Source organism: Carassius carassius, chromosome 26 (assembly GCF_963082965.1).
Source record: "Carassius carassius chromosome 26, fCarCar2.1, whole genome shotgun sequence".
In the NCBI taxonomy this organism is placed as follows: domain Eukaryota; kingdom Metazoa; phylum Chordata; class Actinopteri; order Cypriniformes; family Cyprinidae; genus Carassius; species Carassius carassius.
Window position 1 is genome coordinate 4,813,090 of NC_081780.1, and position 22,597 is coordinate 4,835,686.

Genomic DNA, 22,597 nt, shown 5'->3' on the forward strand with positions numbered 1-22,597 from the left:
AACCAAATAAATATTCAGATGTAGAATAGCTTCTAGAATAGCTGAAAATTTTTAAATTAGATATATTTTCTGCTATAATTGCCTAACCCTAGTAACTTAAATGCATAAATGCACTAACCGATTTATTTGCATTTGTAGGTACTGCCCCTCCCCACACCTCCTGTTCCCTGGCATCAGCTGCTTCCTCCTCTGCCTCAGGGGCGGAGCCCTGCAGGCCACTCCCTTCCTCAGTTGCATCGGTGAGCACAGTGCTAACTGGGACCAAGTGACGCCAGGTTCTGCGGGGAGAGAGCTGGGAGGCCACTGCCCTGTGAGCCCCGCCCCTCAGCCCGCTCCCTGCCCTGCCGCCAAATAAGGCAGAGGACTGACCCATCACCATAGCAACCACCGTGAGGCTCAAAACACTGCGTGCACCTAACGCACTCCTGCCATTAATCCTCCAGGCCACTAGAGGGTGCAATGCATGCAGCGGCAGGAGTCAGAGATTCCAGCAGAAGGCTTCCATTTTGAGAAGTGAATTTGTGTGGCTGGACAGAACTGTGATGTCTTTGCTATGAGTGTGCTACGAACCTCTCCGGCCGTGAAAAAAACAAACAAAAAAAAAAACGAACGATGAGCGCAGAGGTTTACGTGCGAAAGCGTGTGCATGATCATGTCCGCACTTATTGGAGGACAGCGCCAATGTCAAATGATTCTTCTTACTATATCGTAACATGTCTAGCTCTTCCCTCTTACCCTCTACTCACATAATCTACTCACGATTTATTATATTTCTCTTTAGCTACCATTTTGATCTTTTGGGGCTTTCCAATGATGTGTCGCGCTGACCTGCAGAAGTGCTTTTAATAATCACGTTAGACTGTTTTGCGAAATTTTTTGAGTCGAGACTTCTGTTTGCACATTTATACGAGAGAACAGGTAGCGCAATTGCTAGCGTTTTACGAGGTGGGAGATTATTGATTTGTATGTTTGATTGTTATCTTACCTTACTGGACTTTTTTTTTTAAAGCAGAGAGAAAAACAGCTTGATCCTGTTACTCTCTGCTTCAAACGTGACTTTAAATACACACAGGCAGTCAGTGTTAGTTATTGAATATAGTATAACTGTTAATACGCAACACAAATCTCCCGAAAAAGCCATGGCAGCATCTTTCTATGCCCAGTGTACGAGTTCTCAGGGAATTCCGCAGCTGCACTGGGCAACATAGTGATGGTATCTTTAGTAACGTCTCCATGGTTTGAGATTGTCTCATCCAGCTGGAATAATGTCAAAAATATCGATTAGGATTATGGACAGTTGTTTAACTCTCACAACGATTGTATGACAATTTGATCATGCGGGAAAACTGATATGTTATGCTACGTTCACGCCGTTTCGGAATTAGCCTACCGTGATTACAAACTCCTGATAGAGAGCAAAAGTCGGATTCTGGAAGTAAATCCCATCATTTTTCTCAATTGGAGATTTGTTTTTTTAACCATAACTTATAAGCCTTTAATCACCTACTGTGAGCTACGAGGTTGTTTATCAGTGGTATATGTTTTTTTTTTTACATTTATCGATAGCATTATTTCAGCGTTTTTTAATAATAATGTTTAACAGTGGGAGTCCTAGTGAAAAACTACATTGCCCATGATTCAGGAAAAAAACAACAACTACACTCCCATGAACCACTAATGCTAATGACTGATGTAATCTCCCTACACTTTTAAACTATGTGTGTGTGTATATATATATATATATATATATATATATATAAGGGCTGGTCAAGTTAACGCGTTATCACGTTAACACATTAATTGATAAACGCCGACAATTATGTTATTGTGCATTGACACAGTTTTTTATTATTACGAAAATCCGTTGCTCACTGGCTCTGAATACACATACAGACAAATCATGGGTCACAGGAGGAGATGCTCCCAATCAAATTATATAGGCTAAGCATCAACATTCACAAACCACTGTCCACTGTTATTTTTAACAGAAAAGAATGCAACGAGCTCGTATTATTCTGAATCATATGGGACACGGTAACACAAGTCACAATATATTGCTTTACAGATCTATCAATTTTGCCGCTCAGAAATATTCACACAGTCATGCAGCACGTAGGCCTATGAGAAGATCTACACTTTGGTGCGGTTAGCGCTCACACTCACTGATCTATATATAACTGAACCACGCTCTTGCCCACCTCTTCCAACCGAGCCAGGGACTGCTAAACGTGGCGATCACACTAGTCAAACGAATCAGTCTTTGGGGGTCAAACATGCTCCGGCACGGTTAAGACTGCCTAGTGTGAGCACACCCTAATTATTCTCCCACATCCCGCACACACGAGTCTCTATCCGCCCATCAAGTGATGGCCCGTGATCGTGCAGGTCTCTAATAGGAAGGTGCCTGTTATAATTTTATGATCGAGGCTCTGGACTCTGAGCATAACTTGTTTTTCTTTAACAAACTATAAAATACTTCTATAAAAACGTCAATGTCCTGGCAGTGACAGATAGCTTGTTTTATATTTAATTTAATTACATTATTGTTATAAGTTGAGATTTAGGCTACAATAAATATTTTAACTGCTACTATGTAAAAGGAACACTGCTGTAAAAAGCATCTTATTTGTTTAAAGTGTTTGCAAACCAAATGTTATTACACTCATATAGCAGTACTTTTAAATGAAAAAGGTGCACAATACACTACTTTGGAATGCATTATTAGTTTTGTGCATAACAATGCGATTAATCGCAGACAATAATGCAATTAATCGAGATTTTTTTTTTTAATGTTATCGCTGCCCAGCACTAATATATATATATATATATATTAGCATATATTATTGTGTATATTTTGCAATACACAATCATACACATCTTTAAATAAATATTTTTATATGTATTTGATGTTTTGAATTTGTTGTTTGTAGTGCTTCATGGGATAGTAGTTCTTTTCCTCATTAGAGATATTTTCTCTGATTTTCAAATACTTCAAATCAAAGTTTATAATGTTGTTAGTTACCTCGTTTCTGGTTGGTTTGGTTAATGCCTCATATCTCTTAGATGGGGAAAATGAATGGAAAGAATACTTCCGGATCCAAGGCTACTGATAATAGAGTGCAATAGTGGCCGCCCACTTTACACGTTGGAAACAAGTCAAAGGCGGCAGAGAGTTTAGGATACCTGTTACTATTTCTGCAACATTTTGTGATGCTAGTGGAATAGGAATTTCGCTTTAAAGGCAGTTTTGTATGTATACTGCTAAATCTTTCTATTTGATGTCATTTTATTATAGCCAGCATATCATGGTATGCTTTCTTCGCTCTTCCTGATTTTGCAAAAAAGTGTCTATTTAATGTGTCTGTTAAGTATTTTGCAGTAAAGTCATCATTATGCATTTACATGTTGCGTAATTCTGACTCAACGCAAACGCAGCATAACTTTCAGTAACTGTAAACATCTTTCCTGTACGACTCAAAGTGTCTGAATTTCTAGCATTGGTTTAAGGGCTAAGTTAAGATTTTTACACATCCTTATTGATGGGTGACTGCTCTTCTGTCCCCCGAACAGCTCTGCTTATTATGTCCTGTTGGGTTTTTAAAGTGACTGATGTCTTCTTTGCCCTTTAGGGTTTGTTAATATCACAGGAGGGAACCTCGTCTACAGACAAGATTTAGGAGTGTGTGACATTTTCCAAAGTGCCATCGAAAATCTTCATGCATTTCTTATTAGTTTCATCCTGAATGTTTGTTTCGGTGTGGGGGGCGCTTTACCGTGAGGGGTTTGAGCTAATGGGTTTATTTTTCAGTCGGGTCATGCATGCACCATTTTGTCTTCATTTTCACACTTGAGAGGAGTTCGTAATCTCACAACGGAGATGCGCTGCAAAGCTTTTCACAAAACTGGGGCGACGTTATGATTTTGAGAGCTGTTTTCTTTGAGAGTGAACCATACTGCACATTTCTGTTTCATTCAGAGCAGTTTATGCTGTAAGCATGAGGTGTTTGATAAGTAACAGTTGTTTAAATGAGTGTTGAGCTCTTTTGATAGTATTTGTGGCGTAATGTTGATTACCACAGGAAATCATTTCAATTTGTCTCTTAGTTTGTAAGAATAAAAGTCCACTGTATAGAAAGGCATATAAAGAGTTTAAAGACACTATGGGTTTTCTTAAAGCACCTCTATTAATTTCTCTGTTATTTGAGTTAGTTAACTGTCCTAGGCTTGTAATTTGATGTTATCTAGATATTTAGTCATTGTAAACAGTACCTTTGTGCATACTGTATGAAATTTGGCAGATTTGTTTTATTTTTTAAACTTAATGTAACTTTTCAAACAAGGTTAGTAAGTAATGTTTTACAACTAGTCTCATTCTTTGAAAACTGTGCATGAAAAACATTTGATGTAGTAACAATTTTTACTTAGAAATTTTTAGTAAATTTCACAATGAATTCTAAAGAAATGGCAAGTAAAACATTAAATCTAAATTTTAAAGTAGAAAGCTTGAAATTATTATTTTATCTTTTCTGTAATACATATTCCAGTTATCTTGAAAAAAATAAATAAATACAAGTGCAGTGTTAACATTTATTTCATTGCCATTTCTTGCCCCTGTAGACTTTGATTGTAAGTGCATTACTATAAATGTCACTTTGTTTGTTTTTATAAACTAAAGGACAACTAGAGATGATTTTCTGTGGTAACAGCGCTTAACATTTTTGGCTTGAGTGTTCATGTAGTCTGTGCTTGTAAGTGTCACTTTCTTCTGTGTGCATTAATGGGTGTAAAATGCAGGAAATTTGTCTGACATGCTGGTTTTGAATTTTTTAAACCCTCATTAGGATATACAGAAAAAGTATAAACCAAAATTTGAGGGTGTTTTGAACGAAGATAAATAAGCCTATATATAGTTAACGGCACTGCAAGCCAAACAAAAATGTATTTTAAATCTAACAATTAAATCTATGAACTTACTATAGTAATGCAATTCAGTAAATACATGCACAGATGTGCCATGGGTCACACACAAACACACCCTGATCAGTCAGTGAGTGCAGTGAAGGTCAGAGAGGTTCAGTTCAATAACAGCATCACTATGGTCTGTCTGTGTCCAGAGCAAATCACTCTGTGTGTCCAAAGGCTTTGTAAATAGACTGTGATTGTGTCGTGTCTGTCATGTTGTCCCTGAGGAGATGTTAGTGTGTCTGTTGCGTGTCTCATCTCGTTCTCTTAACACTGCCTTTCTCTGCAGTTATCAGCCACACTTGACAGTAATACACACAGATGTATATTCACAAATCTGTCTCTTATTCAATGTCGTACGTTTCGAGAAAATCACGTTTCTATTGTACAAACTTCCCACGTGCAACATGATGAATATTTAACGTCCTTCTCCGAACAAATCGTTTCCTGAAGGTTTCTTTTCTTATTTTTTTTTACCAACTCAGGCGTCACTTTTGCCTCTTATGATGAAAAAGCTGTGACTGACAAGTGTCTGTGCTACCCAGTGACTGTGCAGTTTTAATCTTCTTTGCAAATTAAAAGAAAGAAAAAACCTTGCAACTGCATCAAATGATTTTATAAAGAACTGCGAGCATGTTAAATGCGCTTTCCGATTCAACCGATTGTATTCGCGTATTTTTAGAAGTCCTCACCATGTAACTATATGTATGAAGAAATATGTCTATATCTATATGAATATATATTTTAAAAAATGCAACTCTGATAATGCAGGCCTTGTGATCTCTGCATCTCTGACACAACCTGTCTGAAATAAAAGTTGCCCAGTGAAATGTGAATTATATACTCATATGCATGTGACAATGATGATCATATTTTGGGAGTGGCATACGAATACTAACTTTACTGTGACGTGATCTTCTGTTGATATGGGGCTTGTATATCCAATGCCTTTGACAATCATCTGCACATATCAAAGTTTTTATTCCATGCTGTAAAGCAATGGGAAATGAATTATTGTTTTTTTCCTTTCTTTTTCTTTCCTTTTTCCTTAAATAAATCCTGAATGATCATGATTTGTATTTTATGGCTTGTAAAGGATCTCAGTATCTCTCTGACCCCTATTTAGCCTTTGAACACTGTGTTTTCTGCCGTTGGTTTGGATCCAGTGAAAGTGGTCTTTCATTAGCGGTCAGTGGGGCTGGAGGTTGCTGGTCTCCCACCAGCTCAGAGCTTCAGGCGATGCCTGCTGTTACTGACTCAAAACAGACTGGAAAGAGAGCATGTGAAAACCATCCAGCCATGCGTGACCTCATACGACCCCAGGCATCTGTGTGTGTGTGTCTGGCCAACATGTTAGACATTAGCCGTGTCAAGGAGGCATCGGTGAAAATGCAACTTGCTTGCCAAATTACTCGATATTCAAAAAGTACAGGTTGTCTGCCGGCTTAGCAGACATTACACACACACACTCAGTATAAGTATAATAAGACCGTGTGTATATACAGTGTATATTAAGAAAAATGAATAAAATACCACGTAAACTTCAATATGTGTTAAAAATATTGAGAGAGAAAAACACTCACCTTTGCAGTTCCCCTCACAATTGATTAACAGTTACAACTGGACCTTACTTTGATAAACAATGACCAATAAGCTATATATACTGTACACACACTCATTAACAGCTCTGAACGATTCACTGACTGAGCAAGTTTGATTCAAATTGGTACCTTTGAGTCACTTTGACCAACTATTTAACAAAGAACCGGTTCAAAAGAGTCATTTGTTAGACAATCAAGTATCAGGGCTCGCACTGTGTTTGTTGTCGTAAGCAAGAACCAAAACTGGAACTTCACGAGATAGCTGACAAAATGACATGTGGATGCATATCATTATTATTATTTAATTTTAATTATTATTAGTATTATTTTTTTTTACAGATAACTGGGAATGGCAACTAGATTAATCTATATACACATTAAAAATACACTGCAAAACAATATTTTCTTAAAATTTTTGCCTTGTTTTCTAAACATTCTTGAATCAAGACGCATTTACTTTTTTGCTTAAGACAAAAAAAAATATCTCCCAACTAAGAAAAATATTCATAACAAGATTATTTTTCTTGCCCACAATATTTTTCTTGTTTTGATGTTCAACTGTCTTCTCCAAACTTTACAACTGTACTTCAAAATGGAATTATGTGAAAAGTTAAATTATTGTTACATTAAATTTTATGCATTTAGCTGATGCTTTTATTAATCTACAATGCCATATTTATAAGATAACTAGATTAGGAAGCAAGCTAGAGAAAAGGAGAAATGCAAAGAAGAAAAATAAGTTTCTCTTTTATATTTTTCTTTTCACTCACCATCACCAGATGCAGTCAAACCCTTAATGGTTCTTCTGCAGACCTGACCATGCAGGAACCCACTTTCATTTTACACATCGATATCCAAAACATCTTAAAATAGATGCTGAGATTTCCCCGGAGGACAGTACACATTGTTTTCCCTCTCATGCTGCCGCAGGGAGCAGTAGAGTTTCCCTGTCATTATCCTCTTAAAATAAATGACTTCTAACTGCATCGCCTCGAGAGCCAGTGTCAGTGTGCTCTGCAACATGTGACCCGCTCTCTACTCAACCTAACAGTGGGAAATTATGAGTCATGATAATGTTACAGTTTCTAAGCCACAAAAATCTTCATCTTTTTGTTTGAATCATGCTGAAGGGCATTTCAGCGGATGCTGGGGGTACAAATGAAGAAACTTTTCCAGAATAGTGGCACACATAACAGAAAACAGAGCATTACGTGCACTCACATACACACACCAGGCTATTAAGACATCTCAGAAATCCAGCAGGTCATAGAAATAAAAACCTGAGCCATTAGATGGCATCTCTGGCTCTTTGTTTGACCAACATGAGCGCATAAACAAACCTACCTGGTCTTTTCACATGCTTTTCAAATAGCTCACTTTATCAGTACAACCAAACTAATCAACCAAAATGTTGGAATATCTCAAATCAACAACACTTCAAATGCAATATCTTACAGTCAAATTAGCATGAAAGCATATTGACTCACCAATGATGTTCACTTAAACGTAGACCGGTTATTTTTCTTCTGAAATCTGCCAGTCTATGAAGGAATGCATTTTCAATTAAAGCATGACAAGGGTGTTTAAAAGAAATCCCTTTGCGGCCATCTTGGCAACACCAAGAAAAATACCTCAAGCCCAGGTAACAAATATGTTCCAAAAGAATTTGCTCACAATTATATTAAGTTTTATTAACTACATGCTCTCTAAATGTACAAAAAATCCTTTTTAAAACATTTAAAAAAAAATTTATTCTTGGTTATGTAAATGTTAAATGAGCTGAATGATTCAAACTCATGAAGTGAATTCAGGATTTAAAAAAGAATATCTATTTGCCAATGGGCTTCAAAAAAAAAAAAAAAAAAAAAAGAATCTAAGCGTTATTCCATATTTTCACACTCTTCATACAAGACAAAAATACTGAGGATGACTGCTCTAATTGAAAGGCAATTTAAGGTCTTAATTTGTAGAAAGGGAAAATTAAGACTTTTAAGACCATCAGAAACCCTGCATAAATGTTAAAAGAGCATTTCCTTAAATTTTCTTAAAATTGAATCGATGTTGCCATCTTGCAACAGAATGTGATCTAACATAGAGATGCTATGTTAGTGACCAAAACCATAACATTGTCCTCAGTTAGTCTATTTCTGTGGTGTCCATCATCAGCTCCTGCTATCAGCCTCTTAGTTCCTGCTGTTTGATCACATCTGCAGCTCAAAGACTTTAATAACAGACTCAGACTGTGGTGAAAGTGGACAAACGTCAGTCTGGTATGTTTTGTAGTGGGATCAGCTGAGGTTAATGTTTATGAGAGGACTGGTTAGTGTTTGCTTGGGTTGGAGTGAGATTGAACCGTCTTAGATCTATACGCTCTGCATTGTCAGCATGATAATGTTTTGTGTAGCAGCAGTCCCACAAAGTTCAATATTAGCTCACAGTGAGTCATTTGGTTGATTTAGAAAGTCTACAGCTAACTGGTGAAATCAAAGCGATTGTCTTCTTAAAAGAGAGGATGCAGGCGCTCTTACTCTGCACATGCGATGTGACTCTGCCATATGGAATAAGAGAAATATTCTAGATGTTTTTAACCTTTCTTTCTGCTGCACGATGCCTGCAGTTTCATTACCGGAAGAACTGGAGGTGTACAGATGAAAACTCCTGATGTTCCTCTGTGTTGTGTGTGTGTGAAGAAAGTACTTCAGAAAATGCTTCAAAGTTAAACATTTTTGGGGTAGTGAAATGTACGCTTCTTCCGTCCATCTGCACAAACTTCCATCATGTGTCTCAAACTTCTCAGAAGTAGTAGAGCTAATAGCATTTGTTCTGCTTAAGCTTTGAATTTTGTATGAGTTTTACAATGTACGAACTAAACTAAACAAGCTAAAATACTTTCAGGTAAGACAGACCAACCACAATTCAGTACGCAAATGTTATGATAACATCACTGCTTCTTGTTACTTTATGAATGCTATTACTATTGTAACACTTTACAAACTTTCATCTTAATTTAGTTTTGGAACCATAATTCAGTGACCATCACTATCCGTTAGATTTAGAATGCGTAAACAATCCATCAGTGTATGTCAAAGGGATAATTCTGTTATAATTCAGATAATTCAGACTCATGTCTCATGTCGTTCCAAATCTATATGACTTTTTGCTTCGGTGGAACACAAAAGAAAAATGTTTTTTTTTTTCTTAGTATGGGGAAAAAAACTGTTTGGCCATCAACATTCTTCAAAATATCTTCTTTTGTGTTCAGCAGAAGATTGATGATGGTGAGTAAACGTTGCCAGAATTTTAGGTGGACTATCCCTTTAAAAATTCAAAGAAAGACACTTTAATGTTTGAAAAATGCACTTCATGTGGTAGCATCAAAATTAGTTTAATTCAAACTAAAAGTCTTAAAATATGACATCAGCTAAACACTAACAAGTCATTTTTAAGGGTCAGATTAGAAATAGCTCCATAAGTATTCAGTTTTTACACTGAGATCTTACATTTCTTCAAAAAGAATATTTAAATTTAAGCTTACGTTATCAATATCAACATTAAAATTATGTACAAAAAAAGTTTACATCAAGCATTTGGAGTTTAATTAATTGCTAAAAACTATGCAAAGAACAAAAAATGCAAATATATGGGATTTGAAGACTGCCCTGCAGTCTGTATGAGTCCATGTGAAGGTGTGTGTGTGTGTGTGTGTTGGAGCTCACAGTCCGTGTGTGTATCTGTGGCGGGGAGGGCTGTGTTGGGGTGAAATGGCATTGAGGTATTGTCCCACGTGTCTCTCCGCCATCTTCAGGCGCTCTTGCAGCTCCAGGCGTTCCCGTTCTGAACGGCGGGACACTTTGCGGGCCTTTCTCAGAGAATGCCTCAGTTTCCCCACTCGCTCTTTTAACTGTTCGTTCTTCCTCTCCAGCTCGGCCACACGCTCCTCAAGCTGTCCAACTCGCTCCTCCTCCTCAAACAACACCTTCTGCACGGAGGAACACAGGAGCTGAAAGATAAAATGAGAGAGACGCTCATTCATGTACATTATAATCTATGTTCAGCATAGTTCAACATACAACATGACATCATTTCCAGCCTCCGTCAGCCTTATTATTTCCTGTTGAGCGCTGCCTTTCTTCTCTGGGCCCCTAGACATGCCAGCGTGTGTGTGATGGAGGCAGTTCAAAAGTGGCCCGCTGTCATGCCCACGGTAGACACAAGCTGAGGCATGCGGTGTGTGTGCACATGTGGAGAGTGTGTGTTTGCATGGCCATGTCTGTGTGGATTTGAGCAATGGGAGGCCACATGTTATCCCTGAAAAGCAGAAAGATCTAAATCCCTATTGTAGAGAACCAAATCTGAGTTACATGATGTCAAAGGTCACCACACGAGCTAACTGCACAAAAAGTGAAACCCAAATGTCATGAAAATGAATAGAGACATGGAGTCATTAAAAGTTAATAATGACTCAAATGCCAAGCATTTTATAATGTTTTAAAATGTAATTTATTCCTTTGATGCAAAGCGGAATTTTCAGCATCATTATGCTCAAGTCTTCAGTGTCACATGATCCTTCAGAAATCTGTCTAATATGCTGGTCAAGAAACATTTATTAATACTATCCGTCTTGAAAACAGTGGTCTGCTTAATATTTGTGTGGAAACTGTGATATATTTTTAGGCTTCTTCGATAAATGGAAGCTTCAAAATAACGGCATTTTTTAAACTGAAAACATTACAAATGTCTTTACTGTCACTTTTAATCAATTAAATGCATACTTCCTGAATAAAAGTGTTAATTTCTTAAAATAAGAAAATACAGACCCCATATTTTTTAAACAATGGTTTATAAGCTCATCTATGTTTGCACAGCTTTTTAAACACTGTCCTTGGACAGAAAAACATGCATACTGTAGAATAAGGACTGCTGCGAATGCCTGTTGTTGTGTCCTACTGTCCAAACAAAACAGCCACTGCTGTAACAACACCAACACTCTCCAAACTACACGACAGACAGGTGGACACAACACACACATGCTGGAATAACATGTCTGCTCATTAACTAGACCTTATAGCCATTCATTTGCTTCTAAATCTATGTAAACAGCTTTATAGCAATGCGATTTGATATAATAAGGTTTCGTCTTAATGTGGGTGTTGTGGATTTAAAACCACAAGAGCCAAACATAGCCTGCTTTGCTTTCAAACCCAAACCAGAACCAGACCCAGATGTTGTGGTACGTGAGTCATCCATAACAATAGATGAGTGTTTTTGTGAAAAGAAAATTAGACAAGAATGCACAATAGACAATGAGAGAAAGAATGAAGAAACGGAGAGAATTTGGGCACACATTTGGGTTTGGATAGATAGATAGATAGATAGATAGATAGATAGATAGATAGATAGATAGATAGATAGATAGAGAGAGAGAGAGAGAGAGAGAGAGAGAGAGAGAGAGGGAGAGATTGAGAGATGGATGCATGGATGTAGTTGAGCAAGTTTTGCCCTAGCTCTTCAGAATCCTACATGATATTTGATGAAAATACATATGCATTGAAACATTTGACTGTGTAGCAAATGCAATGGTGTTTTTGCATTTGTGTGAATCTGATAAGAGTTTAATAAAGCATAATGGGTGTTTAAGATGGATGGTACGGGAAGCAGGGGGTACGTAACAGTAACTGACACTGTGCCGGCTATACAGTCACAAGAGCACAAAGACCCTCAGGCGGCCTCAAACAATCCTTTTCCCACAGGAAAGCTCCTGTGTAAAACAGCTCTCATTATCTCTCTGAGGTTCCCGGGCCTGATAATCACCCCCACCTGTTCCTGCAGCACATACACCATCATTATCTTTATCTTCTCTCTCGGCATCTGTCTGTCTCTCTGTGCAGATGTGATTACTGAAGTGTCCCTGTGTGTCTTTTATGGTCTCTAATGTTTGAATGAATTGAATGAAATATTTTTCAAAAATATTTGGGTTGGTATAAAAGACTGGGAATTTAAACCTATCAAGATAATACCTGACTTATTAAATACAATAATATTATAAAATATATAATTTTTTCATCATTTAAATCACTGTTTGAATGTAACTCTGTTAACAAAATACCATGTGGCATCTGCAAAAAAAATTTGAACATTTCCTTGACTTTCCTTTGCAACTTTTACAATTGTTTTTTACTACTTTTACTGTTTTTGTAACTATATTATTTGTTTTTTTGTTTTAGGGGACGAAGTCCGTTTTGTTCAAATCTGACAACCTGAAAGTACCCAATATTGTTTTATCATTTAAAGACAAAAAAAAACACACACACAAAAAAAAAACCTTTCTTGAAAGAAATATCATATGTTTACTTTTTTTTTTTTCGAATGCAAATTCTTACTGCAATTCTACTCACTTGCCTTCCAGACAAACATATGCAGACAAACAAAAAAAGCATTTGGCATTTGTCTGGAAGGCAAGGGAGGTTCCCGCTGGTTCACACCCAGAACTGTTCTCTGTTGGTATATTACGCTCAATAAATCTGAAACTGTATCGCCTCAGCTGATGACTGTTTTCAGTAAGCTGAAGTTGGCTATTAGTTCAGGCATCTCATTGTGTTCGTCTTCAAATAACCCCCCCCTCCCAACAGCAGACCACAGTCCGACTAATGAGCGGCTTTGTGTTTGATGTGTGTGAATGTACAGCAGGCTAATCTCATCTGCCTCCACTTGATACTGTGTGTGTGTTAGATCCTCACATCCTTCAAAACCCCTGCCATAACCTCTTAGGACCCCTGACATTCCTCCCATTCTGCCTCGAAACCGTCCACATCAAACGCATGATTTATTTTCCTTTCAAAACCCACTGCTGTTTCCCCGAGAGGATGTCCACATGTCCAGCTGACGTCTCCTTCACTCTTTCTCCTTCTTCTCTCTATCTCAGCTTTATTTTCAGTGGCAGATGTGTGTGTTTAGGTGAGACAGGCTGTCCGTGAGTGTGTGTGTGTATATGTGTGTAAGGTACAGCAGCTCTAGCTGGGAGGTCTTTAATCCGGCCTTTATCTAGCCGATTGAACTCTTGAATTACCTCAGCCTCCTACCGTGATGAACAGTCACAGTCGTCAATACAAAGACCACCAAAGAAAGGGACTTGTTTGTCTAAGTGTGTGCTGTATGATGGAGCTGCATTTACTTATGAGAATCTGAACATGTTACTTTTATATTATTCTTGCTTTCTGTGTTACTCACACCTTTTTGGCCACAGCCAGTCAGATTTCTCAATTCTTTAGTTGTTTTTCTCCAGACGCTGGTGATGTTTTACTGTTGAAGCACAGGTAAAATAATGCATTTGTGCAAGCAGACACTCCTGTCTTAATAAAAAGTAATTTACGAGACTCTTGAATTTACAACGGTCGTTTTAAAACAGTGAACACGCTCTGAACGTCTGCCTGTAACAATGCAAGCAAGCTTGCACAAACATGTAAACATACTGATGTTCACCTTTCACAGATTTATGGCTTTCAATTTTCTTGTCTTGACAAGATATATAGTTTTTATTTATGTCTGCCACTCTATAGTGCATATTGAGCCAATCTGTGTGTGTGTCTGTGTGTGTGTGTGTTTATTGGTGTCATACCCTGCTGTCTTCCTGGCTCTCCCAATCACTATTAAAGCTGTGAATCGTCTGTCCACCAGAGCAGTTTGAGAACTGGAAGAGGCTGGAAAACAGTCGTCTGTTCTCTAGTGTGTCAGGGAATATGGCATCCTGAAAGTTGACTCCATGAGGGATGATGTTGTAGTTTTCATCCATCCTGTAAGAAACATGTACATGTTTGTTTGCATATACTTGTGAGGATGTTTGACTTTATGACTTAAATTCATTTAAAATAAATTAGATTTTTACAAATTTACTAAATACATTCAAATACTAAATACTACGACTAACTGAAAATAAAAATATATCCAACTATTGTTTTATTAAAAAAGAACATTCAGTTCTTGAAAATAAGTAGACAAGCAATGCTTGTTTGTTGTTTAAAGAAAGTGTACTGTAGGTTAAAGGGGCAACTCATTCCCTACATTAATTTTAATATATTTCAAATCAAAAATGAAAAAAAAAACACAAAAAAACTTGTAGTTCAGTATGTGATTAGAATGATTCATTAACAACTCGATTCTTAAGTAGAATCTGTACGAGTCATTTGTTCTAGAATCGGACTACGTTGGTCCTGTTGTACGTTTCTGATTCACTTAAAGAACCGACTCAAAAGAGTTCTTCGTCTCGACTGCACTGGCCGCGCTGTACGTGTCTGATTCTCTAAAAGAACCGGTTCATAAGAGTCATTCGTTTCGGGATTGACTTCAGTGTTTTGATTCACTAAAAAGAATTGGTTCATAAGAGTCATTGAGTAGCGGTACTGTACTGAATGTTAGGGCAAAAAATAAAAAAATAAATAAAAAAAAAGAAACAAAAAAGAGGGCGAAAAAACTATTATGGAATAGCCTATACTGTACATAATGGAACGTAGGTTATTCGTTTCCCCCCAGCTGAAGTTCAGAAAAAGAAGCGGTTTTTGGTTCATAGACGTGAACCCACCTGAGGAAGAATATGTAGGAGTTGTTTTCCATCACCGTGTGTGACTGACAGCTAAAGTACCCCAGTCCCGTGAGGTTGAGGCGCGAGCCCGCAGGCACCTCCAGCATGCTGCCCCACGCCTGATCGCACAGCAGCTCCACCTCCGCCGCGTACAGCAGCGCGTCCTCCGCGCGCTCGTGCTTCAGGTGCGGCAGGTAATTGTAAAGGCTGGACGCGTACGGCTCCTCGTGGATGGCCAGCACCTTGGCATACACGATAATCTCGGCGAGTTCAGCTCGACAGCCCTCGCTCAAGGGTCGCCACTCGCTGGGCAGTTGGCACGCAAACGCGAACCCGACACCCAGCGTCAGCAGAAGCGCAAGGTGCATGCTTCCTGTGCCAGCAAATAAACCCACGCGTAAAAGTGCTCGTTCAAGGGTTCAGTGGATAGGCGATGCAAGTGTAAGCACCCATGCAGCGGCCCGGGGTCAGATCACATAGTCCCGACTGCTCTAGGTTCACAAGTACGAGTTCCCATCCTGCTCCTCCTCGATCCATCATCACTCCTGAAGTTCGTCTCAGGCCAATCGGCGCGCGGGAGTTTATAAACAGCCAATAGACGCGCTGCGTCCTGCGTCCGTCCAGCAGCCTCACTGCTGCATTCCTGGATGGCATTTAGACTCATTTTATGTCTTTATTGATTATACAGGCAGGAAACAGATCACTGTTCATGCGAATTCACTTTCTACAAAAGTACTTTTAGGGAAAATATATTAAATCGAAATGTATGGACCCATCACTTTTCAGTCATGCAAAAGTTTAACAAGTTTGCAAAAAGCAGACTACAATAATCATATAAATAATATGACAAAGAACATTATTCTTTTATTTCATGCTGGTGATATACGTGTTAAAACGTTCAGTTCAGACACCCCTTAATTGTTAGGTTAACAAAGTATAATTTATACGGAAAACAGTTCGTGGAAACTCACTTTTTACAAAAGTGCTTTTAGGGAAAATACATTTATAGAACGTATGTGCGTTGTTATTATTATTATTAAATAATACTTAATAGGTTGTCTCTGTATTTTGTTGTCCATTTAAAATTATTTAAATTAGCCAGGAGCCTAAAATGGTAACTGGGATACCACATAATATTTAGATGTGATTTATTTGTTTACTTGTGCTCTTTTTTTATTTAGACTACATGACGGTAGTGACGAGTCTACAAAATGCAGCACACAATAATCAATTAATCATATAAATTATACAACACAGAATATTATCCTTTAATATCATGCTGATGACACAAACTAGTGTCAAAACTAGTATTTTTTTTTTGAAAAGTAGTAGGATTATAATTTATCTTAGAACTATCTTTGAAACTAAAAATGTTGTTTGAAATTCTGTTTTAGTTTTTTTCCCGAGGTAAAACCATTAAAATCAAACGCTCCTCAAGTTCTGAAAGAATGGTCGTCGTTCAGCTCTGTCTCAATGGCTCTCTCTAGTGCATAAATAAAGTCATTACATTAGAGGTAAAAACTTTTTATTACAACGATACTGATCTATTGCTATTGATATAGTTATATTACTATATTGAAGCGTTTTATGATCCATTAATCTATATTTACCACATGGAAGGAAAACGCAAAAAAAAGATGATTCTACACCCACGAGAGTTTTACATCATATAAATAGGAAAGTATGACTGTTACACACTAAAATCATAATGGGTGCCAGAAAAGCCCCTTCGTTTGCCGCAGTTCTGGGTGCTTCATGCGGGATGACCTCAGCAGAACAGGCGCAGGGAAACCCCGGCCGCGTCGTGACGTCACCGTCAGCTGGTTCAGCGCTGTGCTGCACGTAAGCAGCTTCAGAGGCTAGAGCCTTATGACAACGGATAGACAATTACATGCATCACGCTTGTTGTAAACAGACCAATCCTTCTGGATCACAGATCTGTGCGTTCGGCGCGCTGCACTGACGTCTGGATCAGGAAACGCAGCATTTCCCAAAACAAGCTGGTGTACACAAGAAGAAGTGAACGCTTGGTGAGTATCGCGGTGCGCTTAAATGTAGCGAGCTATTTCATTTATTTATAAAGTGTCTCTACATATATTAACATGTTGCGCACTTACAAAACATATTAGGGCTAGTTTACGAGTTTTGGTTAATTTCTACCGCAGATATCCTAATTAACTTTCGTTTTCTCATCATATGTATTGTGAAACGTCCCAGGTGGGATTAGAATAGCGTTTAATCACACTAGAACACTAAATCATTGTTTGCCACTCAAACATGTGTAATCTACTCACAATAATGTCATCCCAAAGTCATTTCGAGCCAGACGATAGAACAGTCATTACTTACCCATCGAATCTTTAAGTCTGGGTTTAACTCTATTACCGACTCAACGAATCGTTCAGACTTGGTGATTTGGATAAAATGACTGATACTATTCTAATGTTACTTTTTTGATTGCATTTTGAACATACTAGCACTAGAACATACCTTTTCTTTTTAGTTCAGTCTAAGTTTCACTTTTCATTGTGCTGATGATTGCATATTTAAACGCAAACCATTCTTGAACTAAGAGTCATGTTCTGGTTTTTCCTAGCTCAGCTCGAGTGACTCAAGAAACATGGCATCTGGTTCATCAATGATGAATGGGGACATCAATCACCCACGCGTGTCCGGCCTGGGGAACCTGGGCAGTTTAGAAGAGACCCTCCAGCAAATGAACACCCTAATCAAAGAGAACCGAGAACTGAAGGGTGAGACTCAATTTCTCTTTCAGTCATAATCACGGTACATAAACATATTCCTTCACATAAAATCCTTATGTTTGTCCCGCAGAGGCCCTGAAACAAACCAACTTATCCATGAAGGAGAGATTTGAGGGTCTGTCGGCATGGAAGGAGAAGCAAAAGGAGGAGAGAGACTTCCTGGAGCAACGATTAGAGGAGGCCAAAACCAGACTGAACACTTTGGATTCAGAGAACGAGGCACTGAAGAAACAAGTGGAAGACCTGGAAAAAAGTGGAGCTGAAGTAAGACAAGACAGAAGCTGTGAAAAATCATACCACTCAAAAATATCTAATCATAAAAAGACTTAAATGAAGTTAAATATCTGCTGTAGTGTTTACACACCGAACTGGAGACGCTGAGAGGTCAGATCGCTCGTCTTCAGGCCGAGAAGAATGATCTGGTAGCATTAAACTCTGAACTCCAGCTCAAAATGGGTCAAGGTTCACCTAGAGATTCCTTCATTGAGATTAGAATAGCTGTAAGTATGCACACGCACACACAAACTCAATAAAGTAACACGGTGTTGCTCAATGTCACTCTCTGTGCTTTCTTCCACAGGAAGATGAGTTAAAAGTAACCAGAGATTTGCCCAATATACCAAAGGACCCTTGCGCTTTCAGCATGTAAGCACTGCAGAATTAAGCATGAGGTTCAGCAGATTTCTAATGAAATGCTTCTGATGCAGTAAATTCAAGTCTTTGTCCTCTTGCTTGCTTGCTTGATCATTTGCTGTATGTAGCAATAGTTTGTGAGCTAGAAATGGAACTAGATCTGACAAAAACTCTTTATTTGAGTGTCTTAAGTTGGAAAACTAATTCAAATAGTTTCTATCTTTATGGATTAAAGATAGGATGTGGGCCACGGAAGGTGTATAGTAATTGTAGAAACACAATAGGTCCTCGATTTGATAATTAAGCCAATATGTGTGTGTACGCAGGCCAAAGGCTGAGTCGGAGGAACAGACGGTGAGGCAGCTGCTTCACTCCCTCAGAGCAGAGACTGATGAGAAGGAGAGACTGCAGCTAGCGCTCCAGGAGGCACGTGGGAAGTAGGACAACATTTCTCAGTCAAACCTTCTCAGAGACAGTACTTAAGGTGTATGAGCTTCTTTTATTGTATGCGCATATTGGGTATTTGCAGAATTGCCGAGTTGGAGAACAGACTGGAACACGCTGACAGAAGTGCACAGACATCTCCCCCCTCTACAACTGAAATCAATGTAGGATAATCAGACTTTTATAGCTATCCATGTAGCATTTTTAACTAGTTATTTAATCAAGACATCCATGTGACTGTGGTCTTTGAGGCCAGTCTTTTCTAAAAGAAAGTGAAAGAAAATAGTTGGGAGTGCGGCAACAACTATGAATTTACATTTACTATGAGGAAGCGACTGTGTGTTTTCTGTGTTTGTTTTCACCAGGCAAGCGCTGAGGTGAAGAATCTGGAAGATCAGTTGCTGAAGCTCTGTAATGAATTGAAACAGGCTCAGATCAAACTGGACGAGGCTGAGAACATGAAAAGAAATCTGCAGGACAGGTCAGAAACACCAGACAACAATAACTTATACACAAAGTTATAATAACTTTTTTTATTTTTTATTTAAACAAATCATATATTTTTTAAATAATAAAAATACATTTATTTTTGTTTATCATTATTATGTTTTACATATAATTTGTATTTTTATAAATATTAAACTTGAAATTTAGACTAAATTGCTTTCAGACTTGACTGAAAGTTGTTTCTTCTGGAAATGCTAATCTAGTTTCAATATATAAAGTCACCTAAAGTTTAATAGTCTGTTGTTATATGCAATATGTTACACAGTATTGTTATAATAGTCTGCATAATGGTGTCACATGAGCATGTTTATATATTATTTAACCTCATATTGTAGAGCACATTTTATAAGTAATAAATGTAGAAATCCAGATCTTCCTTTTGGATGGACATTTTCTTTTCTTTGGCATGAAGGTCTACAAACAAAGTCTGCAGAGTTTTCCTATTTCTCCCATCTAATGTTCTCTCTGCAGGTGTAAAGATCAGGAGCAGGATCTAGGTACTCTGAAAGCTCAGCTGGGAGAGAAACAGAAGGTTTTGTCTGAGAATGATACTCTGAAGGTAAAGATGGAAAGCCTTCAGGCTGCGGTTAAAGTGGAACAGAAGAAAACTCAGGATGAGAAGTGAGTGCATCTTATGCCTACAAAAACACACATTTTGAATTGAGTTGCATGCTGGATATATAGACTAAACTCAGTTGCACATTGTGTTTACGATGTTTTCATAACAATCACATCTCCTCTTATCTTTCTTTGTCAGGAACAACCTGAACCAGCTGAAAGATGCCTATACCAAGCTGTTTGAGGACTACAATGAGCTCCAAGAGGAGAAAAAGAAGAGAGCGGTACAAATTCCCATTTACTTTAGAAAACTTCAGGCTTAGAATTTTTTTTTGTATTCGGCCAGGCACTATTAATGAGGTACATCTGTGACTATTAAGCTTGCACCAGAACATTTCTATATTTAAATACAGTTTGATTTAAAGCAGTTAATTTTACATCCAGATTATGTTGGTGGTTCATCCCTCTTACCTACCTAATTGTGCATGATCAGGCTTGTGTTTCACGGGAAGACTATGATGACCTCCAAACCAGGTTTGATACAGCTGAAAAGGCGCTGGCAGACAAACAGAAGAAGATTGATGAGATGAAGATGGAAATCTTCCAGAAGGAAAAGGAACTAGAAACCGTTTCTGTTTTCCAGGCTCAGGTATGAACAATTGCATGGCTTGCTGGGTGTCCTCCCACATTTTAAACTATTTGCAATCGGGATCATTATTTTTTATCAAGTGTTTTTTTTTTTTTTTGTACACATACAGGCAGAGATATATTCCTCGGATTTCTACGCAGAACGAGCTGCTCGGGAGAAGATTCACGAGGAGAAAGAGCGTTTGGCCACTCAGCTGGAGTATGTGAAGAAACAGAACACCCAGCTTCAGGATGAGATGGAGTCACTTGGCAGGTACGTCATAAACTTCACTTACTTGTGCACATGTGACCTCTGTGATTTTGAAAAGGGAATTTTTTTATGCTATAGGCATTCCATGAGTGAGATGCAAAGGAGACATGTGTCACGTGGGGCCAATCCACAAGGGCCAGCTTCTCCACATCACCCACAAGGAGGTAGAGGTCCTTACCATAAAGAGTCTATGTTGTGAACTTTTGTGCTCCTGTACCTGTAACTATATATCAGGATCATATAGACATCTTTATTCCACAGGTGACTGGCAGCAGCAGAATATTCCAGAACATGCTTGTCCCAAATGTGGGGAAGTCCTACCTGACCTGGACTCCCTGCAGATCCACATCATGGATTGCATCATTTGAGCCTGTTGCCTTGTAACCCTATGCCAGATCCCCCCCTATATGTGAACTAGTGGTTTGATAGCTTTACCTTCAAGCAGCCTGAAACATAATGCTTCAGTAAGACAGGTCTATAAACCCTGCATCCTAACAATACGTTATATTATCAGTGTGGATGGTTTCAGATTAATTGATGCTATTAGTCGAGGGTGAGAATCAGGATTTAAAGGCAGGGTAGGTAATACATGTAATAAACAACTTTCTTCCAAATTTGTTTAAACTTTCTATATATATCAATGCATAATTAAAATGTAAGTACTCTGATAAAAAGAGTATAAAAATCGAGTGACTCTAGACCGTTTAATCTGTATTAAACACAGCTCATTATTTCCATTTCGGGACGAAACATAGGATTGGCTTAGGCGACTGTCACTCTCTCGCAACCATGGCAACCACCCTTTTGCCACACATGACCTGCCCACTTGCGCGTGCACGTTTGACTTGAGGAATTCAACAGGCACGGATCCTAGGAATACCAAAACAATGGCAGAGAAACAGCAAGCAAAATTCACAGTACCAGCCTATGCAGTTAGTGAAGGCAAACCAGGCAAAAAAAGGAAGACCGTAACAGTACAAGAAAAGGCAATGAACAAAAAGTCTTTGGATAAACAAAGAAATAAAACGCGAGTTAATATCGGCGTGGCTTTCCAGCGATGGCGAGAACTGAGGGAACTCAAGGGGCTGAAAAGTGACTCCTTGATGGCTTTATTTCTGCTGGACAGGTAAATCTTTCTTTTTTGTATTTTGATCATACATATTTTTTTTATGAAGCATGTGTCATTAGCACACGTAGCTGCGTAATATAGCTAACATAACATTACTTAGCGAGCCGTAGTAGAGGCTTTGGAAGGAGCCCAGAAGGGAGGGGGTGGAGTGAATGGAAATAATGAGCTGTCTTTAAAACAGTCGTGAGAGGTCTACAGTCACTCGATTTTTATACTTTCTTTTTCAGAGTACTTACATTTTAATTATGTATTGATATATAATAAAGTTTAAACAAATTTGGGAAAAAAGTTTTTTATACATTTTTTTTTTACCTACCCTGCCTTTACTGTGTAGCTTTGGTTCTCTAAATACACCTTATATAACAGCAACATTATTAAGCTGCTTTAAGACAATTTATCACTGTCAACTATTAAGAAAAAATATGTTACAGGTGAGCAATCAGTGTGGTAAACATTATCGATTAATCTATTGTGGGTGAATTATGTTGTTGGTAGCAAAAAATATTTTTGTTTAAGATGAATGTT

At 38.2% G+C, this 22,597-nt stretch overlaps 3 protein-coding genes across 5 annotated transcripts in view; 2 read left to right on the forward strand and 1 right to left on the reverse strand.

Annotated features, from left to right (window-relative positions):
* Window positions 1-966, forward strand: part of camk1da (calcium/calmodulin-dependent protein kinase 1Da) — a 45,630-nt gene extending 44,664 nt beyond the window's left edge. Inside the window, exon 11 of the mRNA XM_059510787.1 lies at window positions 139-966. Coding sequence (XP_059366770.1) covers window positions 139-269 — 131 coding nt within the window. The 3' untranslated portion in view covers window positions 270-966. The remainder of the gene's footprint in view (window positions 1-138) is intronic.
* An 8,717-nt stretch (window positions 967-9,683) lies between these two features.
* On the reverse strand, window positions 9,684-15,675 carry ccdc3a (coiled-coil domain containing 3a). Its single transcript, XM_059510789.1, has 3 exons — window positions 15,139-15,675; window positions 14,179-14,353; window positions 9,684-10,563 (listed from the first exon to the last, which is right to left on the reverse strand). Exons 1-3 carry the CDS (start codon window positions 15,504-15,506, stop codon window positions 10,276-10,278), a joined length of 831 nt encoding a protein of 276 aa, XP_059366772.1. The 5' UTR covers window positions 15,507-15,675; the 3' UTR covers window positions 9,684-10,275.
* A 1,304-nt stretch (window positions 15,676-16,979) lies between these two features.
* On the forward strand, window positions 16,980-22,584 carry optn (optineurin). 3 transcript variants are annotated; one of them, XM_059510791.1, is made up of 15 exons: window positions 16,980-17,180; window positions 17,735-17,891; window positions 17,974-18,167; window positions 18,257-18,403; window positions 18,484-18,548; window positions 18,863-18,973; window positions 19,066-19,144; window positions 19,346-19,461; window positions 19,959-20,108; window positions 20,245-20,329; window positions 20,539-20,694; window positions 20,804-20,946; window positions 21,022-21,107; window positions 21,205-21,525; window positions 22,407-22,584. In XM_059510791.1, exons 2-14 carry the CDS (start codon window positions 17,759-17,761, stop codon window positions 21,309-21,311), a joined length of 1,572 nt encoding a protein of 523 aa, XP_059366774.1. In that variant the 5' UTR covers window positions 16,980-17,180; window positions 17,735-17,758; the 3' UTR covers window positions 21,312-21,525; window positions 22,407-22,584. The 3 variants fall into 3 exon arrangements, with proteins under 3 accessions (XP_059366774.1, XP_059366775.1, XP_059366773.1); XM_059510792.1 differs by having other exon boundaries at window positions 16,980-17,168; window positions 17,740-17,891; XM_059510790.1 differs by having other exon boundaries at window positions 16,981-17,168.
* The last annotated feature ends 13 nt before the right edge of the window (window positions 22,585-22,597 follow it).